Raw genomic sequence first — 20626 nt, 5'->3', positions numbered from 1 at the left:
TGTCCAACGCCGCCAGAAGCCAGGGCTTCCCACAGCCCCCGCCTCTGGTTCAGTAATTTGCTAGAATGGCCCACAGAACTCAGGGAGACACGGGTTTCTTACAAGGGACACAGATGGACAGCCAGATGGAGGCGTCCATAGGGTGACATCTGGGGGCTTATGTCCCCGTGGAGCTGGGGTGCACCCCCCAGATGTGTTCACCAGCCCCATCTTCTAGGGGTTTTGTGGAGGCTCTGCTAGGGTGGCGGGGCTTGATTAAATCGCTGGCCTCTGCTGATTGGCTCAGCCTCCAGCCCCTCCCCTCCCTGAGGTTGGGGGCGGGGCCTGAGTTCCAGCCTCTCATCAGGGCTGGCTTCTCCGGCGACGAGCCCCATCTGAAGCTCTCCAGCGCCCGAGTCACCTCGTTAGCACAGTCGCAGGAATCCAAAGGTTTTACGAGCTCTGTGCCAGGAACCAGGACAAAACCAGATGGCCATGTCGTCTTATGCTGCGGTATCACGCCATGCCACCACTGTACTCCCGGCACCCGGGCCCCAGAACCCGCCTCCCTCACTGCCAGGGCCTGCTCAGACCTCTTCGGCTTCCCCAGGTTGGCATGCCTCGGGGTGCTTTCCCGCCCGGGCCCTCCTCAGCAGTGACCGCCCCTCCTGCAGGCCCCGCAATGGTGGCCTTGCCGGGCTTTTCCCGGCACCGGACTCTCCCGGACTCAGGAACATGTTCCCTTCAACCCGGTTGGCCCAGCAAGGCCAGGTGTGCGGTCTAGGAAACACGTATGTTGGTATCTGCCCCCGGCCCCTGACGTGGGGCTCCTCATAAATTCCCAGGTGACAGGAGCACCAGGAGCCCCTTTGGCCTAATGAGGTGACTCTGGGCGGCCCCTGGGTGGAGGCTGGTCGCCGGGAAGACCGAGCCAGGATGAGAACCTTGGAGCTTACAGCGCCGCCCCACGCCCATTCTCCAGAGTAGGGAGGGGACTAGAGATGGAGGTGCCCGTGGGTCAGGCCTGCGTGCAGCCCCCATAGCATAAGGCTCGGGGGGGCCAGGTCGGCAGACACAGCCGCATACCAGGAGGGTGACACACCCCACTCCACGGGGACACAGGTGGCAGCCTGGATTTGTGACTGAGCCCTTAACCCGTGGGATCCGACACCATCTCCCGGTGGGTGGTGTCAGAACTGGACTGTAGGACACCCATGCGGGGGTCACAGAGGACTGCTTGATGTGGGGAAACGCCACACATTTGGTGACGGAAGTGAAATGTTCTGTGTGAAAGTAAAGGACACTCACAGGTGAGAAAGACATAGGAGGGAAGGCGGGGCTTTCCTGACTTGGGAGGTAAACAAAACTGAGTTTTTCCAATTTACCAGACCATCCAAACATGGTGAACTTCTGTCCAATCTCTTCCCTCTATTGAGTTAACAATTACGTTGAGAAATAAAACCAAAGGGAAAAGCCATGTTAGAAAACGTCAAACTGAATGGGAATTCCCTGGTGCCCATTCCCCGCCCCCCGCAGGCCGCAGTGCTGGGGGAGAAAGAAAGAAAGAAAACATCAACATGAAAATCAGGAAATCGGCTCAGACGTTTAACTGCACATTTAAGAAGACAGCGGCGTCTGTCGTCTGTCGAGACGAGCTGCACTCAGGCACGCAGGCCCTGGCCCTCTCCTCGCTGGGCAGCTGCACGGGGCCGAGGTCAGCCCAGGGGCGCCTGTGTGCAGCCAAAGGGCAATTCCAAGGTCATCTCGCTTCCTCTGACGACCCTTCTGGCAACTGCGAGGGTCCAAAGATGTAAGGCTGGAGCAGGGGTCCTGCTCGAGTGGAACTTGGGGAAAGAGACCATTTATCCCAAAAGGGGCCGATGAAAACACGCGTAATACTTGAAAATGACACTTGCGAGAAAATTATATTAAAGCAGCCAGGAAGCATAATTCCACCAGAGAAAATAAAAGAGGGGCAGAGAGTGGGGTAAAGGTAATTCGTCCCGTGGGGAGAATCCAGCCAGAGGCAGATGGAAGACAGCGCTGCCTCGGCCCAGCCTCCAGTGCTCAGCTTCAGGAGGAGAGGCTACGTGAGTGAACCGGCCTGCAGCTCTGCCCTCACACAGACACACCAGGCACATGTCCTGCGGCTGCTCCCTTGCTGTGAGGAGCCGGGGCCTCTGCCCTGGGCCGCCGGGCACCACGAGTGGCACTCTGCTCGTGGCGTTTCCCCCAGGAAGGTTCAAGGTTCGTGTGGCTACCTCAGTCGACCTTTCCTCTCCTGGCTCCTGAGCCGTGTCTCCTCGTGACCCTCCCCCCCCCGCATCCAGGGCCGCGGCTGCCCACCCCCTGGGGGAGCACGAGGCCCTGCCGCTTACCCGAGCCCGCGGTGGGGTCACAGGCCTGGAGCCTGTGTGGGCAGGACGCCGTCGGACACAGCCCTAGAGGAAGGAGGGTGTCTCTGGATGCAGCTGGCTCACAGACACCACGCTCAGGTGGGTCTCGCCGCCAGGGCTCCGTGGGGGCCCTCACAGCCGGGCTTATGCTGGGCCCTCCCCTGCTGGGCTGGACAAATGACCCAAGCCTCGGGCAGCTCCCCTGGGAGGAGGGCATGGGGTCCACACCCAGCCGTGGCAGCTAGGACTGAGGCTGCCAGGGTTACCTCCCACCCCCGCCACACCCCTCCCTCGGGAGTTGGCAAGGCCTCCCCAGGCTCCTGCTGCAGCTACAGGCCTGACAGAGGGTGAGGAGGGCCGACCCAGGCCCTGGGGTCCTCCCACCCCGCAGGCCCAGGAGGCTGGCCGGGAGCCCAGCCTGGACTTACGTGCCAAGGGCGGCCACTGAGGGATGGGCCACGTGCCACACGGTGGGCAGGAAGCTGGCAGCAGGAGGGAGGGCAGTGGCGGAGACCACCGGGGGCCACGTGGAGTAACCCGCCGGGGAGCCAGGAGTGGGGCTGGCCTGCAGCGGGGCTGGGGGCGCGTAGTGGTGATGGTGGCACACAGAGGGCGGCTTCTGCCTCTTGGCTCGCAGGACGGCGGGGCGAGCCCACTGCGGGTCCTCAGCATGACACACACCAGGGCGTTTCAGCGGGCCCCCGGCTGCTCCTGGGCTCCCCTCCCCTCCACGTGGTTCCTGACTCAGGATGGGGTCAGGGTCAGAGCAGCGGTGGGCAGGGGTCCAGGAGGGCAGGAGGGTGGGGGGCAGGCTCCAGCAGAGCTCATCTGGCTCAAGGGGGCCGCTGTCTGGGCCCTGAACTGGGCAACCCCTTCCTCATCTGGGTGGGACTGGGGGGCGCTTGGGAGCTTCAAGCTGGAGCACAGAGCTGGAGCCAGAAATGTGTTTTTCAAAGCTACAGAGGTGCATGGATTTCCAGAGGAAGAGCCACCAGGTCCTCTGGTCTTGGTTTGGGTGTGGCGCCTACCTGTGGGGGGAGGCGCAGGGGGGCGGGCGCGAGTGCTGATGGGGGCAGGGCTCTGAGCATCAGGTTCTGCATGAGGATCTGGTGCATCTGTGCGCTCTGCATCAGCATCATCTCCACCATGTCTGAGGGAGGGCACGGAGGGCTGGGTCACGCACGGCCGGCCGCCGGTGAGCGGGCCGCTCCTGGAACGGAGCGCAGGCGAAGCAGACACAGAGCTCTACGAGCAGGCGTGGAGGCCTGTGGGTCTGCGGGTCCCGGGCTGTGTGCTCAGACGCGTCCTTTTGAACCCTACTGACGGTGGAGCCTTCTTGCCACTGGATTCCTCTCGTCCGTCCGCTGGGCTGCGTGGTGGCCCCGACGGTATCCACATGCTAATCCCCAGGACCTCTGAATGTGGTCTGATTTGGAAAAGGGTCTTTGCAGGTATGATAAGGATCTTGAGATGAAATCAGCCAGGGGAGCCCTAAACCCAAGGCCGGTGTCTTCCTGAGCGAGAGGCAGACGGAGCTCTGAGACAGAAGAGGGGGCAAGACGCAGAGGCGGCGGGCGGAGGCTGGAGGGGCGCCCGGAGCCCCAGGAGGTGGAGGGGCAGGAAGGCCCCTCCCCGGGACCTGCCGCACCTTGAGTTTGGAGCTCAGCCTCCAGACTGGGAGCAGACACAGTCCTGTCATTTGAGGCCACCGGCTTGTGGCGCTTTGTCGCAGCCACCCCAGGAAGCTAATATATTCACCAACTCGGGACACTAGGAAACGCTAATTTTGGTCAGTGTGGGACATAAATGTTGCTTCTTTCCACAGCAGCTAGGCCCTGGAAATTAGGTAGCCCTCCAGGCTCTGTTGGCCTCACCGAAGGAAAGCGAGCCTCTAAGGACCACTCAGACTCGCAGCCAAGCAGATGGGGCCTCCAGGCCTGGGCTGGGGCTCCCGGGCGCGCTTTGGAGCTGGGCTGCAGCAGACAGCCTCCCCCTCGGCCGCGCTCCCGGACCTCCCTGCAGGCGTGGACTTGCCAAGCCTCCACAATCACGCGGGCCAAGTCCTTAAAGCACGTCCTTCTCGCTGTATTACACACCCTGCTGGTTCTGTTTCTCTGCAGAGCCCTGACTGGCACAGATGTCAGCGCAGGGCCAGGGGGCTCTGGGGAAGGGGCCAGAGCCAGACTGCTAGTGCAGAAGCTGAGTCTGGCAGCCCCACAGGGGGCAAAGGCCCTTGAGGAGACCCACGTGGGTCGGGGCTTGGGAAGCCCCGCCCACAGTGAGCCCTCTGAGAGGGAGCCCTCCCCATCAGCCCCGCAGGGCCCCCCCCGAGTAAAATCGCGCATGAAAAGATTAGGCGGCGGATGTGGGGGTAGAGAAGTGGACCCACATCTACAGCCTCACCACCAGGGCACACGTCAGTGCAGTGGGCAAACAGTCTTCAATAAAGGGCAGGGGGTCAAATAAAGGGCAGGGTATCCACGGCAAAAATAATAGCATTGATCCCTAATTCACAACACACACAAAAATCCATTGCAGGTGGATCGTACATCTAAATGTGAAAGGCAAACAGAGCCCCAGAAGAAAATACAGAAGAACGTCTTCCTGACCTTGACGGGTAAAGACTTCTTAAACAGGACATAAAAGGTACCAACCATAAAGAGTAAAGCCTGAAAAACTGAACTTCACTAAAATTAAGAACTTCTTTTTATCCAGAGACACACACTATGAAGAGAGTGGAAGGGCCACAAAAAGGACTTGCTGTTTGCAATACATATGTCAAAATGACCCATTTTTAGAATACATAAAGAATTCCTAGAAATCAATAAGAGAGGCAGAAAACCGGAAAGAAAAATGGGCAAAATACTTGAATGGGAACTTCACAAAAAAGCATATTCAAGTGGCCAAAAATATATGAAAAGGTGAAGTGCAAATTAAAACCAGAAGAAGCTACCATGGCCTGCCCACCAGATTGGTGAAAATGAAAAATTCTGAAAACATCAAGTGTTGGTAAGTTGCTGTGGGCAACCGAAATTCTCCTCCCCTCCTGTGGGGTGCACATGGGTCCAGGCACTTTGGAAAACTGTCTGGCAGTATTTCCTAAGCAGCCATCCCATCCCCGGGTGTGTGCCCCACAGACACGAGCACGTCCATTCACCAGAAGGCACGCAGAGAAGCACAGCGGCAACAGCCCAGCTGCACAGAAACGGAACGCCCAACCCCCCAAATGGGCCCACAGTCTGAGGGACTGAATAGCGTGGTGGCTAAAGAATGGCCCCAGCGATACCCACATCCTGATCCCAGAACCTGCGAATGTGTTCCGTTACACAGCGAAAGGGACTTGCAGATGTGACGAAGTTAAGAATCTTGAGATGGGATGGAAGCGACCGGAGTCTCCGCCCACGGACGAAGGGATAAGTAAAATGGGGTCCAGCCACACAGTGGGATATTACTCAGCCTTAAAAAGGCAGGATGCTCTGACACAGGCTACAACATGGATGAACCTTGAGGACATTATGCTCGGTGACATAAGCCAGACACACAAAGACAAGTACTGGGTGCTTCCGCTCTTATGAGGCATGTAGCCCAATCAAAATCAAGAAGGTGGAACACAGACTGGTGGGCGCAAGGGGCTGGGGGAGGGGGATGGGAAGCTGTTCACTGGGGACAGAGTTTCAGTTTTACACGACGGAAAATTCTAAAGATCTGTTGCACAACAATGTTGAATATAGTTAGCACGACTTAAACATGGTTACGATGGTCAACTTCATGTTACGTGTTTTTTACCACAATTTTTTAAATTAACTTTTGTTAAAAAGGATCTTCAGATAGGGAGATTATCTTGGATTATCCGGGTGGTCCCCATGTTATCACGGGGTCCTTAGAAAGTGTTGGGAGAAAATAACTATCAACCTACACTTGAATATCCAGCAAAACTAGTGTTTAAGAACAAGGGGAAATAAAAAGAAAGTGAACACTAAGGCAGCTTCAAAAGCCTGTCCTGCAGGACCTTGTAAAAGACTTGTTCCCAGGTGATAGGAAGGGATTCCAGGAGGACAGTCTGAGATACAATAAAGGGTGAGTTAATTCAAATGTATTTGCTGTATGACGTTATACCAGTGTCTTTTCTGTGAAGTTTTCCAAAAAGGTAGAACTGACATGGAGAGCAGTCGCGGGGAGTGGGGTGGAGTGGAGCTCCAGAAGCCGCGTATCTACTTCATAGGAAGCAGCCCAGCAGTTCTCCAAAGGGGTTGTTGTAGTACACTGGAGAGTCCCTATTTTTACATTCAAATATTTGATCCACTTGGAATTTGTTTTGGTATAATGAGTGGGGTAAGGAACGTGACTTGACTTTTCTGAATAACTAGCTACTGACTGACTGTTTCATTTTTACCAGTGATTTTAAATGCACTTTTTAAAGGCACACAGACACTTGCGCGCACGTGCGTGCGCGTGCGCACACACACACACACACACACGCACGCACAGGGTATGCTGGCTTCACCTCTAGAGCCTGACAGTCACTAAAGTTCATCTGGAAAAACCAGGGAGGGTGGTGAGGAGAGACCAGCGGGCTGTCCTCTCTGCACCTCCAGGCCACCTTCCTGTGTGTCACGGTGAGGACGGTCCCCCTGGGGAGCTGCAGGCCGCCGTGGACCAGGCCTGACGTGTAGCACGTACACAGTGGTGCTACAGTGCCGCGACAGAGTTGAGAACACTCATCAGGTGATTCTACACACAAGTCTGCCTCGGACTCTCAATACCTCCCATCGTCAGGAAAACGCAAACTACAACCCCAGCGACCGACTACCACCCCTGCTAACACGGCTGCCCGCACCACATGCAGGTGAGGGTGTCGAGGAACTGGACCTCTCACACGTGGCAGTTTTAAGCACACACCTGCCATGATTCAGCCGTCCCAGTCCTAGATGTTTACCCAGGAGAAATAAAAATGTACATCCAGGCTCAGACGTGAGTGTCCATGGAGCTTCTGTGGTGATGACCAAAACTAGAAACGACCCAAGTGTTCATCGACAGGTGAAAGGATAGCAAACCAGCCCATCCTCACAATGTAAGGTCACTGGGCAATTTCAAGGGGCCATGGTTTGCTACGCCCAACAAGAGCGATGAGTCTGAAAACAGTGCCACTGAGTGAAAGAAGCCACACAGGAAAGAGTGCATACTGTGTGATTCCACTCATACAAAAATCTAGGAGACGCAAACTGATGCAGAGTGACAAAGCAGCTAGGACGGCGGGAAAAGGTGCCTGAGGTGATGCCGTGTGTTCACTGCCTTGATTTAGTGATGGGTTCACAGGTGTGTACAGGTGTCAATACTATCAAATTGTACACTTTAACGGTGTGCAATTTATTCTATGTCACCTCAATAGAGCTGTTCTAAAATTCAAGTATTTAAAAGTTACCTAAAGAGAAAAAGCAGTTTAACCAAGGGTTTTTTGAAGCTAATCACTGGATGAGTTGGGCTGGAACACAGTTCTTTCAAATCTGAGTCCAAGCTTCTTCCCTCAGGGATATCCATCAGTAAGGATTTTTCAAAGTGAAATTATTTTCATGTTGGTAAATACATAGCTTCAGTTGAGTAGTCAAAAGCTGGCCCTAAAAGACTACCTGGCTTACAAAACTATTTTTTCAGTAGAGAATTGCATAAACCCGTGACAACATTCGTTATGAACACTTACCTTCCTTGACGCTTCCGGACTGCTGAGTGGGGAAGGCCTGGGGAGGGGGGATCTGTGCGATGAGTGGCTGCTGAGGCAGCTGCTGGATGATGGTGGTGGGAGGTGGGGGTGCCTAGAAGAGCCAGACAACCCATTACCTGAATGTGCCCCGGGAATAGTGACCTACAGAACCACCCACCACCCATCCACCCACCACCCACCCATCAATCCATCCATCCAACATCCACCCACTGTCCACCCATCAATCCATCCCCCATCCATCCATCCATCCACCCATCCATCCATCCATTCATCCACCATCCACCCATCAATCCATCCATCCAACATCCACACACCATCCATCCATCCACCATCCATGCCCCCATCCATCCATCCATTCATCCACCCACCATCCACCCATCAATCCATCCCCCCATCCAACCATCCATCCATCCATCCATCCATCCATCCATCCACCATCCATCCATCTATCAATACACCCATCCAGGGGCTTCCCTGGTGGTGCAGTGGTTGAGAATCTGCCTGCCAATGCAGGGGACACGGGTTTGAGCCCTGGTCTGGGAAGATCCCACATGCCGCGGAGCAACTAGGCCCGTGAGCCACAACTACTGAGCCTGCACATCTAGAGCCTGTGCTCCGCAACAAGAGAGGCCGCGACAGTGAGAGGCCCGCGTACTGCAGTGAAGAGCGGCCCCCACTCGCCTCAACTAGAGAAAGCCCTCGCACAGAAACAAAGACCCAACACAGCCAAAAATAAATAAATTAATTAATTAATTAAATTTAAAAAAAATACACTCATCCATCCACCAGCCATCCATGGGGGACTTTAAATGAGAAACCCTAGAGGTTAAACAGATGGCTGAATAGATAAATATTTGAGTCTGGGTATCACTTAGGACGTGGAATGTTATGGGCTGAATGTTTGTCCCCCCACAAATTCACATGTTGAAGCCCTAACCTCCAAAGTGACTACATTTGGAGATGAGGCCTATGAGGAGGTGATAAAGGGAACGAGGTCGTAAGAGTGGGGCTCTAGTCTGATAGGGCTGGTGTCCGTGTAAGAAGAGAAAGAGACACCAGAAGCTGTCTGCCCCTTGAGGATACAGTGAGAAGGCGGCCACCCGCCAGCCAGGAGAGCACGCTCACAAGAACTGCATTGGCCGGCACCTTCATCTGGGACGTCCAGCCTCCAGGTGGTGAGAAGGTAAACGTCTGATGTTTAAGTGCCCAGACTGTGCTATTGTGTAGTGGAGCCCAAGCTGAGTAAGACATGGCGTTTTTCATGTTTCCCACGTTTCCTGGATTTAGTGGGCTAAGCTCATCCCTGCTTCCATTGATTCTGCTTTAATAGAGGCATCCAAGGATCTCGGCCTGGGAATACCCTCTGGCTTCCCTCCTGAGTTAAAATAAACGCACAAAAATTTGGGGCGCACACCAGGCGTTGATTTCTATTTTAATCCCCTGCCCTGTCCCTTCTCTCTCAGTTCACGGAAAGGATGGCATGGACCAGGGTTGGCAAACTTCCTGTAAAGGGCTGGACAGTGTATCGTTCCCGCTTTGTGGCCACACGGCTTTAGTTGTAACTGCTCACCTCTGCCTTTGTAGCTGGAAAGCAGCCCCAGACATGTAAGCACTTATGAACCCTGAGATGTGTGTTTCATATCATTTTCATGTGTTACAAACTATCATTCTTCCCCTGATTCTTTCCCAAACATTTAAAAGTGTACCACCCCTCTCAGTTCACAGGTCCTACTGACACAGGTGGCAGCCAGCTTTGGCCTGTAGCCACAGTCGGCCACCCCCCCACAGGCCACCCCCGGCCCTGCACAGACCAGCAGGCAGTCACAGCAGTGGTGCTCTCGCGGCAGAGGGGACCTCCTACCCCAGAGTCTCTGGGACATTCATCCTAGCCACCAAGGCCCCTGCCTGCTCTCGTGCTGTCATTGGGGCTGAGACTGAAACATCCAGGCATGACTGGGCCTGAGGAACTGCAGTAAGTATGTGCACGTTGGGACGGGGGGAGCCTCCTGAACCTACACCCTCACCCCACCATTCCTGGGGCAAAGGGGGCTCTGGGGGCTCTGCTGGCATGCCCCTTCCCTCTCTGTTCCCTCCACGTGGGCTGCCAGGTCCCCTCCCAGAGGATAAACGCCCTCCAGGTCACGGACCCAGCCTGTGGGCACCACCAACCTCCCTGGCCAGCCGATCCAGAACCTTCTCAACTTGGCCCCGCCCACCTCCTGCCTGGTCTTCTCCTCATGCACTCAACCCCCGAGGCCGCAGCCCGCCAGGCCCCAGCTGCCACCCCTCCTTGCTCTGGGCATCCAGCTGCCCCCGATACGATCCCTTTTGCTTAAGAAAGTCAGAGCTGCTTTCCATCGCTTGTAACCCAGGATGCTGAATGCAGGTGTGAGGCTCTCAGAAGTGGAACAGTCTTCCACCTTTTACAATTCTGCCCTGGAGACTAGGGGCTAAGCTTCCCCAGTCATTATGAAGTTTGGGAAAGGAGCTGACACACTTCTTCCCCAAATTCAGGCCCTCCTGATACTGAAACCTCCTAATACTTCTGCTCCTAGCGCAAAGGTTAGGACGTGGGGCGGAGCTGGGACCCCAGCCTCTCACCTGTAATGAGATAAGCACCCCCTACCCCCAGCCAGTTCTCAGGGCACCTGTGAGGCCTGATGACACACATTAGCCCCGACAGAGCCAGACACGGAATGCAGCCACGGCCGCCGCTCAGCCCACGGCCCCTTCCGCGCACTTCCCTAAGGTGCTGAAAGAGGCGAGAGACGGAGGTGTGGAGACACCACCATCCCTGCTTAGGTGAGAGGTCTCTGGGGGCGTGGCACCCTCCCTGCATTGGTTCTACCCCCCAGATTCACCGCGAGGAAGACTTACTGGGTGTTGGGTGATCTGCGGTGGGTCCGGGGTGGGTGGGGCCGGGGAGACAGCGGGGTGGACACCCACAGGGGGCACCTCTGGGGGCAGCACTGACCCACGGGCTCCTCCGTCCAGCCCCCTCCAGGCGCGGGCCCGGGAGACCTCTTCCAGGAGGTGCTGTTCCTGTAACGCCAAAGCAGAGCCCGTGCTTGGAGGCAGGGAGCTGTGACAGCCGGAGCGGGCTGGCGTGTCCCAGGCCCTCACCCCGCCTGGCACGACAGCGCCAGCTCACAGGCGTGTGGCCCCCGCAGTGGGGGAGCGGCCCCAGGACCACCTGCTACCCCCGTGCACCAGGCTCCCTCCCACCCCACCCGGGCGCATGATCAGATGGTAGGCCCAGGGCGCAGCTGGGTCGGAGTTGGAGCCAGGCCCTGGAGGCAAAGCCAGAAGGCCCTTGCCTGGTGCACACGGGAGAAATTGACCCCGAACGACTTTTTCCAGCCTATAGAGGATATTCTGTCTCTCCAGCATGCTTCCAGGTCGACTTCACCACAAAGCAGTGAGTTTATCACAACTATCGTTTGGACCCGAACGCACCCCTTCCCATGGTCATTCCCTGCTGCGGGTGCCTCTGGTTTGGACGAAGCCCTGGTCATCTTGGAATCCCACTTCCAGGGGAACCGGACCCTTCACGCGGCACTTCCACCTCTGATCATGTGCAAACAGAGCAGTTTTTTTCAGCTAACAGCCCCCTGTGAGAGCCCAGCCTACAGGTGAGTTCTCCTCTCTCCCTGGAGTCCGTGATCGGGGATGACGCCCCTCAGCTGCTCACGGCCCATCAGCTGTCCGCCCCCAAGTCGCAAACGGCAGAACCAGCACGGGTTCCAGAAGGGCCCCCACCTCCACTGGCCCGTGTTTGCTCTGAGCTCAGGCCGCAGTCTCAGCTGCAGAGAGCTCGGGCCAAGGCTCCCTGTGGCCACGTGGCCTACCCAGAGTCTCTGCAGAAGGTCCTTCCTCATCCTCAGAGCGCTCCGCAGGGCGGCCTCTGGCCCGTCCTCATTTCCTGGAGGGAAGCGCGTGCTTCAGGGCTCAGCACTGCAGACCCCGGCAGCTCCCACTCCGGGACCTGCACGCCTGTCCCAGAGAAGGAGGGAGGTGCCTGGGGACGGAGCTTGGGGGGCTGCCCTGTGGGGATTACGTGGGCAATGGTGGGGGGCATGCGGGGAGCTCAGTCTCTCAGGGGGGTCTATCTTACTCCTGGACAGGAGCCGGAAGTTGCAGAGTGAGGATTTCCCCTGGGGCCCGAGCACCACGTTGCTCCTGCACCTTTGCCGGGAAGTCCCGCGGGCTCCACGGGGCGCGGTGAGAGGAAGGAGGCCCTCACGGGATGGGGCTGAGAGCCCAGCCTCCCATCACCTGGAGCCACCCCGCAGCCCCAAGCTGCCTGGAGGCTGGCGTGTTCCACGGAGCCTCAGGGAACGGTTCCTGCAGTGTCCTGGACACCATGCCTCTGGTGGTCCCTGAGCTCCTTTCCTCTGGGTGCACGGGCCTGCCCCTCCCCCCAGGCCTGCCGCCTCCCCCTAGAGCTGGCGATGCCCGGGCTGCCTGTCCTCTGGGGTCCCCACTCCCCCTCCAGGAGTCCCCACTTCCCTGGCCCATTTGTACTGTTCCATGTTCTGAGCTTGTCCTTGGTCATGTGACCTGGTTTGGGATTTTATTCTATCTGGATTTGGGCCCTGGGCTCTGTCTGCTGCACTTGGGAGCTGCCTGGAACCCCCGCCGCAGCCCAAGGGGCTACGCCACATAGTAAAGAACAAGCAGTGTCTCCCCAGCACCTCGCCTAGATGTCCCTGAGCCCGGAGCCCGTCACCAGGGAAAGCAGTCCTTGCCCTGGGTCCTGTGGCCTAAGCATCTGACCGCCAGCCATGCTGGGGACGACGGGGCGTCTGGTCTGGGCGCCCGAGGATGCGCAGGCCGACACGGGTGGGGTAGGCCCTCCACACCCACACCGCACAGCGAGCGCAGGGCGACACGGTCTGATGCAGGTGTGGCCACTTGCGATCCAAGCTGGGCAGCCTGGGCTGCTTATCTAACCTCTCTGTGCCTCTAGCGCTCAACTGCGAAACAGGAATGATGAACGTGCCCTCCTGGGTATGCAGGCTGGATGTGATACGATATGAGGGTGTGTGTGTGTGTGTGTGTGTGTGTGTGTGTGTAGGTTGCTCCGGGGCCTGTGCAGCGTCAGGCAGCCCGGGGCTCTTACCGGGCGTGAGCTGGGGGTCCTCAGAATCCACTTCCACATCCTCGCGCTCTTGCTTCAGCTTCTGTGAGAAGAGAGCAGAGCGAGGACTGTGCTCCAGGCGCGGGCTCAGTGTGGGGGCCAGGCCGGGCACCAGCGCCCAGACAGACGGGCTGGGAGCAGGAAGCGTGTGAGGGGGCTGCGGGGCAGGGAGCCAGGTGGGACCCTGAGGCCACACTCGCCATACAGTGCACACACACTCCCCCTTGAAACCCACAGGCCCTTGCAGGAGGCTATCTGAAGAGCCTGACCAGGCCGGCTCTGTGTCCTGACCACCTGACTGCCCCACTGAGCCCTGGGCTGAGCAGCTACTGTCGGGGCCAGTTCTGGGGTGAGCCCTGCTGCCGCTCTGGGCAGCCGTCGGGAGCAGAGGGACAGAGCAGGCAGGTGAGGTGGGGGGAGCCGTGAGGACCCCGCAGACCCTCAGAGGAGGAGAAGGGGGCCGGCCTGAGGGCGTCCACCGGCCGCCCACCCCAGGCCCGGCCGATACGCCGCACCCTGAAACTCGGAAGCTGGGAGGCCCCGAGGGGGAGAATCAGGGCGCCCTGGCGGTGCTCCAGCCGGTGGGTGCGGGCCTGCCTCCTGGCTGCAGAAACTGCCAGGAGAACCTACTTGGTTCTGTACAAATACAGAGAAGAAAAGCCAAGGAGCCACAGTTCTTCACCACGAGGCTAAAAGCGCTGAAAAGGGTCTTGCTTTGCAAGTGGGCTCGTTCCAGGTATAATCTTACCTTTCAAATCTGTGCTTCTGTAACAAGCTGCTAAAAACACGAGTGCCCAGCTGCCTTACCTTCTCCAGGAGTTTCAGGGTCAGCCGGGTCAACCGATCTGCCACCGAGGAGTCCAGCATCCCGGGGCCACAGGAGGGGACGCCACGGGCCCGCCCCTCCCCGTCTCAGTTCCCTCTGGAAGAACCGCTCAGCCGGAGAGACGCAGCCCAGCCCTGGGGCCACTGAAAGAATCCCACGCGGGCTCGGTTTGCCTTCTGGCCTCTGCGGCCAGAGAAGAGCGTGTGTGTGTGGGGCACACGCCCTGGACGCGCAGTGTCGGGCATCGCCATGGTGGTTGCGAGGAGCCGCAGACATGGCGAGGCCCGGTTGCCAGGTTTCCACTGAGAGTCCTTCCCAGGCCCCGCCTGTCCCCATGCAGGGGTTACCAGTAAACACTGCTGATCCCCAGGTGTGGCCAGGCGGGGCTCCTTGGGAAGGAAAAAGTGGGCAGCAGCTGGGGCCTGAGGGGTAGAGTACAGCCCTGGCGGGGAGGACAGAGCCCAGAGGATGGGGTGGGGAGGGGCACGGCATCCACCCCCCACGCACCACGGGGGCCTGCCACCCCTGCCCTCAGTCCGTTATGGCCTCCAGGAGGCCAGCAAGCCCCTGGCCTTTCCTAGGGATCCTCCCAGCCAGACGAGAGTAAAGGCCAGAAACACTGGAAGACAGGGTGCGACCACCACCTCCCTGCAGACTTCAGGAAACTCTGCGTGGCACCAGGGAGCTGGCCAACGAGGTGCCTGGGGGCTTCTGGGTGGGAGCTCAAGGTGGGCTCACCCCACAGGCACCCAGCTGGCACCTCAGAGGACACGGGGCCACCCCGAGGCACCACCCCTCAGGCTGGATGTGATTCCAGCAGGGGGACTGCCCAGCCGGGACCCATGCCCAGAGAGGGGCAGGGGTTCCCAGTGCCTGAGGGGCAGGGGCACCTGGGAGGCGGACCATCGGTGGGTGACCCACCTACCCAGCAGAGGGCATGTCCACAGGGCTGGCATGGGGAGGGGGTGTGATGGGAGGGGAGGGGGTGAGCCCATCAAGGGAAGACTTTTCTAAATGATGCTTCATTTCAATGCTTCCCAGGAAGGGCAGCTTTGAGGAGTAGTATTGTATTTTGTTTTATATTGTATCAATACCTACTGTATCGGGCATTTTGTAGGGTGTTCCTCTACTATTGGGATTTGTTTGATGATTTCTCACAATTGGACTGGGGTTATGGGTTTTTGGGAGGAAGACCACAGAGGCAAAAGGCCCTTCTCATCACGTCCCATCCAGGGTGTGTGCCGTCAACATGACCTACACTGTGGACGATGACCTTAGTTACCTCGTGGACGTGTGTCTATCAGGTTTCACCACTGCACAGCTACTATTTCTCTCTCCCTTTCCACACTGTCTTCTTCAGGAGGAAGTAGCTATGCACAGCCCATACATAAGGAGTGGGGGGTTGTGTTTCCCTCCTTGAAGGTGAGTATCTACATATCTGGACAGCTGTTTAATTGTTAAAAATAAGTTAAGAGTCAGAGCCAACATTTCAGAATATCTAGAATAGCCGTGGAAATGATTCTGGGGTTCCTCGGAACACAGTTTGAAAACCACTGGCCAAAGCAGCGTGGGCAAACACGTGGGCCCCCCACAAAGTTTTAGAGGTACTGCAACACGTAAAGGTTGAGAGATTCAGGCATAGATCTGAGTCTCTGACTGCTCCTGGGAAATCTGATCCTGTGGTCTGCTAGTGTTGCCTGCCTACCCCTGGTCTTAGGAGGCCACCGCCTCGTGTCTGTGAGCCAAGACTGCAAGCATCACTCACCACACAGAGGGCTGTGGTCTGACACAGGAGGAGGTTGAACTTCCAGGGCTCCCTGAAGGTTTGTGTAAGTTGCGGTTGCTTCGACTCACACGTTCACACAGGTTGAAAGGTGAGCTTGTGTCAGTAAAGTCACTACAGCACGTTCGTGGAGGAGCATAGTTACTGGCACTCAGTCTCAGAGAGCAGACAGGGGGCACACGGCCCGCACACAGACCCTACTGCACTGAAGGCACAGGAGTGAAGGAAACACGGACCCCGCAGCGTGTTCGCCGGACACCCCTGCACGTTAACCCGCAGCAGCGCTGCTTGATACGCCACCTTTTCTCCGGCTGCCGCTTGCAGCGCTGTCATCCTACCCAGCTCTACCCCGGCCAGATCTGACGCGGGGGCAAGTTTGTGGGTGTTTTCACTTCTCACACAGGGAAACCGAGGCACAGCTGCTTAAGGGTTTCCTGTGTTTCTTCCTGAGTTTGCGACCCCCCCGCCATTTAGGTAACCATCACCAGTTGATGAGAGCATCCCCCCACCCCACCCTCCGCGAGGGAACGCTCACCCAGGCACATTTACGCTACAGTAACAAGAGATGCCAACAACACGCTTCGGATCAGTGTCAGTTAGTCAGAGCTTATCAGCTTCCAATGAGCCTGATAACTGTAGCAGCATTTGATTGTTAATCAAAACCGTGGGCTAGGAATAAAAACCTCGCCTTACTTCCTCATCTGGACAAACAGGCTTAAGTGGAGTCTGAAGCTAAGGAACAAACAATGATTTCATGAGACTCCAATTCCCACACGGACCATGAATTCATAACCCACATCACATTCTTTCTTTTTAAAAAAATTTTTAACAGGCTATCTTTTTGAGCAGTTTTAGCTTCACAGAAATTTGAACCGGAAGTACAGCACGTTCCTTTTTAATAACCATTTACAATATATTTGGATTGATTTACCCAAACGTTTCAAGGCCTTAAAACTTTTCCATGTGAGAAGAGACTTTTTTGCCTTTCACTGAAACAGCTCTCTCCCTCTGGTGATCTAGAACTGCGCACAATTACTGTATCATTTAAAATTGCATCCTTACAGGCCTCTTGGCAAGTGGCCCTATGGAGCCCCTTCCACGCTGGGGTTCCAGGGGTTGTCCTAACAGGAATACACTTGTATTGCGGGTGTGGGTTTGCCTTTCCTGCCCGCAGGGCCTCAGCCTGACCCTCTCTGAGTTTCTCACTGCATGGGGTCCCTGCTAACACTCTTTGACGCAGGGCACTGCTTTATGGCAGCGGTGCCAGAGTGGACCCTTGACTGTGCAAGCTGGGGGCAGACGCCTTAAACCAGAGCCCTCGATATGGCACTGTATCCCCAGTGGGAAGAATCCATGGGTCCAGGAGTGGCAGCACCGCCGGTGGCTTCCTGTCCCTGTAGCTCTGGGCTCCGTGGGTTGGGGATGCCGGCCCCGATTCCCACTGACTAACTCTGGCCGCCCCCGGCATTCCGGTTCTGTGGGTCCAGGCGCCAGCGGGACCCAAAGGAGGGACTCCTAGGAACGGAATCAAGTGATTTTGCTGGCTGTCTGCGATCGTGACACGAACAGGGCCACCATCCTGTCCCGGTCGCCGAAAGGACCCCTGGAGACGAAAGTTTGGGTCCTGCCACCCCCGGGCACAGCCACAACCCGGAGCGATTTTACGGGCAGCCCTGAGCTGGCGCACGCATGCAGTGGGGCCCGGCCTCCTGGGCTGTCCCCGGAGGCTCGCGAAGCTTGACTCAACTGGACACCGGCGCAGACTCCCCCCAGGGCGGCCTCAACCTCGCGGGAACGCGAACCGGCCTCCGCGCCAGTCCCAGCCGGGCCCGACGACCCACGTGCGCGGGGTCCTTCAAACCGACCAACCACAGAGAGCGCCGAGGCTGCCGCGCCCCGCTCAATGGTCCTGCCCGAAGAGGCGGGAGCGTCTATGCGCCAATCGGAGGAACGGACGCAGGGGCGGAGCTCCGCCGGGCCGCGCCTCCTTGAGGGCACCTCCCTGAACGCGCGTGCGCGAGGGCAGGACCGCGGCCCCTGATAGGCCGCGGGCCGGGGGTGCACGCCCCGGGGCGGGGCCTAACGCGGGGCGGGCCCACGTCTGCGTGACAGTTGTCGCGGGGGGAGGGTGAGCCCAGGCAATGGGGAGGGAGTGTAAATAGAGCGAAGGCGGCAGCGCATCGGCCCCTTCACCTCCCGGCGACCTGCGAAGACCCCCGGAGTAAGATGGAAGAAGATGAGCAAGAGCAGCGGCGCAGAAAAGTGGAGGCCGGGAGAGCGAAGGTAAACGGCAGCGCCTCCTCCCCTCGCTGTCCCGGCGTGGGCTCCACAGGGCGGGCTCCGGTGCCTGCCACCGCCCCCTGCCAGGAGCGGACGCGGCCAGGAGTGGACCGCTACCGCCGCACTCTTGCCCTTTCCGCCGACTGGGCTGGAAGCCGCCCTTTGGCCGCCGCCATCTTGAATCCGCCGCCCTCTGCTTGGGCCCGCCCCCGCCGTAGCCACAGCCAATCAGCGGCCGGGGGCGCGCGGCGCTTCGCGGAGAGGTCGGGCGCGGGGTACGCCGGGACTGGCGGGGCTGCGCTTGCGCCGGGCAGGGGCGGGGCCGTGGGAGGCGGGCGTCCCGGCCCCTCCCCTCCCACCGGGACCCCCACCCCCCCAACCCCAGCCCCGACCACCCCCGGGGAACTGCCAGAGGAGCCGGCGAGGCGGCTTCATTGAGAGACAGTGGTGTCCTCCGGACGCGGCGTTCCCTGACGGCCGCCCGCTCCCGGAGCCCAAGGTGCGGGGACGGGCGCTGTCACCACACCTGCGCTCTTGTGCACACCTACTGGCACCTGCGCGTCTCCCTATCCTCGCCCGGATTCCTGGAGGGCTTGGAGGCCGGGACTCCCTGCAGTTGGGCGACACGGGCGCTCCCCCTAGGGCTCAGCTCAGCTTCCATCCGGTTAAAACGACGTGCAGAGATCGTTTTACACGGAATTCTGCAGTTCTTTTTGCTATAGAAGTTCAGAGTGGTGTTCCCGAGGACGGGACTTGTTCACCCTGTGGAATGCCTCCCACCGACCCACGCCCTGGTGTCGGGGCTCCTGAAACGCCTGTGCCGCCTCCTCGCTGCTTGGGGCCCAGGTGGACAGTCCTGGGCAGGTGAGGGCGGAGGGCCTCTGCCGGGGCCGCCCCCCGCGCCGGGCCTAGGAGGTCCAGACGCCCGGACGGAGCCTCCTGGGAGGTGTCACGTCCCTGCGCTGCGGATGCCCCCGGGAGCTCTGTGCGGTCCCGGAGTGGGCCTTTGTCATCCACGTAGGCATCGTCCGGTACTCACTGTTCTGGGCGTGTTGTGGCCATTGAACCGTTTACCGACCAGAAGCGGGCCCTGGAGACAGTGGAGAAAGCCTGGGCGCATGTGCTGTGCCGCCCTGGCCCACCCCACTCCGGCTGTCGTGGGGAGCCGCTGTGCAGTGCCCGCGACTATTAGGCAGAGCCCTACGAGGTTGCTGTTTGAGGTCAGACGTGGTCAGACATTGGGAATTTCACATGGATCAGCCAGCAGGGGTGTTCAGTTCCGTGCTAGTTCCTTCCCTTGAGGAAACCACAGGGCCACTGCATTAAAGGGAACACTCAGAACACATGGTGAGTGGTGTGAGGTGGTGACAGGCAGAGGACAGAGCGGCCTCCTTGGCCTTCCTGTGCAGGTCAGACTTCCGACTGGGGTTTGAAGAGTGAGGCTGTAGTGTGTTTTTTCCCCTTTGCATGTGCCTGGCACGTAGGAAGGAGATTGGAAGCGAGCCAGAGTTTAATACTCACCATTTTCCCTGAGCTCACCATGCTTTGTAAATGTGCCTAAATGTTGCTTGAAGGAGCATTAATGGTGATGAGAAGATTTCACCTTGGGAGAAGAAACAGATGCCTCTTCTTGGGTGACCACAGGCCAGAGACTGGGTCTGTGATGCAGGAAGGGATCTCACAGACGGTTAGATTTGATGGAGTTGGGCACAAAATAAACGAATCTGGGACTGCTTTTGAAGGCAGTGTCTGTTCTTGAGAGACGGTTTCTCTCACTTAAATTGCCTTTTGTGATTTTCCTATGTCCATGAAATTGTGCACTTCTGTTATCATTTATACAAACATTTGTTAGATGCATTTACTTTTATGACCAGAGTTGTCATTTGAAGGACCTTGTCCTCCTGTGAAAAGCTGACGTTAGCTATCCTACCTTTTGAATAAGGTGCTAGTGGGAGATGGTGTGTGAACAGTCTAAACCCTCAGATTTGTGGGACTGAACAGAGCCAGGTGTGCCTTCTGATGGGGACATTCTGCGGAGGTCCCTGGTGCTTTGGTGAGCTGTGTCATGAAAAATAGAACATCTGATTCCAAAAAGGAGGATGTTAGATTGACCTGGCTTAATTAATTTTTTGCTATTTCTGTACCTTGTCTCAGAATCTATGGCAAGGAAGTTTTGGCTAGGCTATGTATTTCCCTGATTGGGGAAAATGGGGCAAAAAGGGAGAATTTAGCTTTTCTATATAGTTTTAAACCTTAAACATGCCTTGATTAAGCTGTCAGTTTTTTAAATAGATGTACTTTTTAATTTTTGAATTTTTCTGTAAACTGTCAGGGGCTGGGACAGCTATTCTGCCCGTCAGCCTTATTGCTTTCCTTTGTCCGGAGGCATCATTAACAGTCCTTAATGTTAGATTCTTTGGTGTCATTCTGAGCTTTAACTCCCAGTATCGTAGATGTTAATGGAGGTGGTGTTTCTGGGACGGGGCCTGGTTGATGTGAGTCT

The 20626-nt window shown here is 57.6% G+C and overlaps 2 protein-coding genes and 1 long non-coding RNA gene across 8 annotated transcripts in view; 2 read left to right on the top strand and 1 right to left on the bottom strand.

The window, feature by feature from the left end:
- Positions 1-8: 8 nt before the first annotated feature.
- C4H21orf58 (chromosome 4 C21orf58 homolog) lies at positions 9-19419 on the bottom strand. Of its 2 annotated transcripts, none has more exons than XM_060297668.1 (8): positions 18650-19419; positions 13217-13277; positions 11943-12016; positions 10972-11136; positions 8074-8185; positions 3404-3525; positions 2804-3114; positions 9-2420 (listed from the first exon to the last, which is right to left on the bottom strand). In XM_060297668.1, exons 3-8 carry the CDS (start codon positions 11970-11972, stop codon positions 2375-2377), a joined length of 786 nt encoding a protein of 261 aa, XP_060153651.1. In that variant the 5' UTR covers positions 11973-12016; positions 13217-13277; positions 18650-19419; the 3' UTR covers positions 9-2374. The 2 variants fall into 2 exon arrangements, with proteins under 2 accessions (XP_060153651.1, XP_069901505.1); XM_070045404.1 differs by lacking the exon at positions 18650-19419 and adding an exon at positions 14042-18455 and having other exon boundaries at positions 2804-3039.
- LOC138842669 (uncharacterized) lies at positions 9563-11676 on the top strand. Its single transcript, XR_011377395.1, has 4 exons — positions 9563-9699; positions 9813-10066; positions 10727-10896; positions 11482-11676. It is a non-coding gene; the product is annotated as an uncharacterized lncRNA (long non-coding RNA).
- PCNT (pericentrin) overlaps positions 17946-20626 on the top strand; it is a 100365-nt gene continuing 97684 nt past the window's right edge. For 4 of the 5 annotated variants that reach the window (XM_060297664.1, XM_060297667.1, XM_060297665.1 and 1 more), the window contains exon 1: positions 17946-18126. In XM_060297664.1, the coding sequence (XP_060153647.1) occupies positions 18070-18126 (57 nt within the window). In that variant the 5' untranslated portion in view covers positions 17946-18069. Of the gene's footprint in view, positions 18127-19351; positions 19471-20626 lie in introns of those variants that run through there. The other variant, XM_060297666.1, reaches the window with a different exon arrangement.

Source organism: Globicephala melas, chromosome 4 (genome assembly GCF_963455315.2).
Source record: "Globicephala melas chromosome 4, mGloMel1.2, whole genome shotgun sequence".
Lineage (NCBI taxonomy): Eukaryota > Metazoa > Chordata > Mammalia > Artiodactyla > Delphinidae > Globicephala > Globicephala melas.
Note: the sequence above shows the minus strand (reverse complement) of the source record. Positions and strands in the feature narration are given on the sequence as shown.

What these genes read in the sequence shown, in the direction of transcription:
- C4H21orf58 (XM_070045404.1), bottom strand. Translation starts at nt 14,101, where the DNA reads ATGCTGGACTCCTCGGTGGCAGATCGGTTGACCCGGCTGACCCTGAAA. An exon ending in CCCTGAAACTCCTGGAGAAG is followed by an intron (nt 13,278 to 14,041) that starts GTAAGGCAGCTG and finishes CTCTTCTCACAG; the next exon opens with AAGCTGAAGCAAGAGCGCGA. An exon ending in TCAGTGGCCGCCCTTGGCAC is followed by an intron (nt 2,421 to 2,803) that starts GTAAGTCCAGGC and finishes TCCTTCCTCTAG; the next exon opens with GGCTGTGTCCGACGGCGTCC.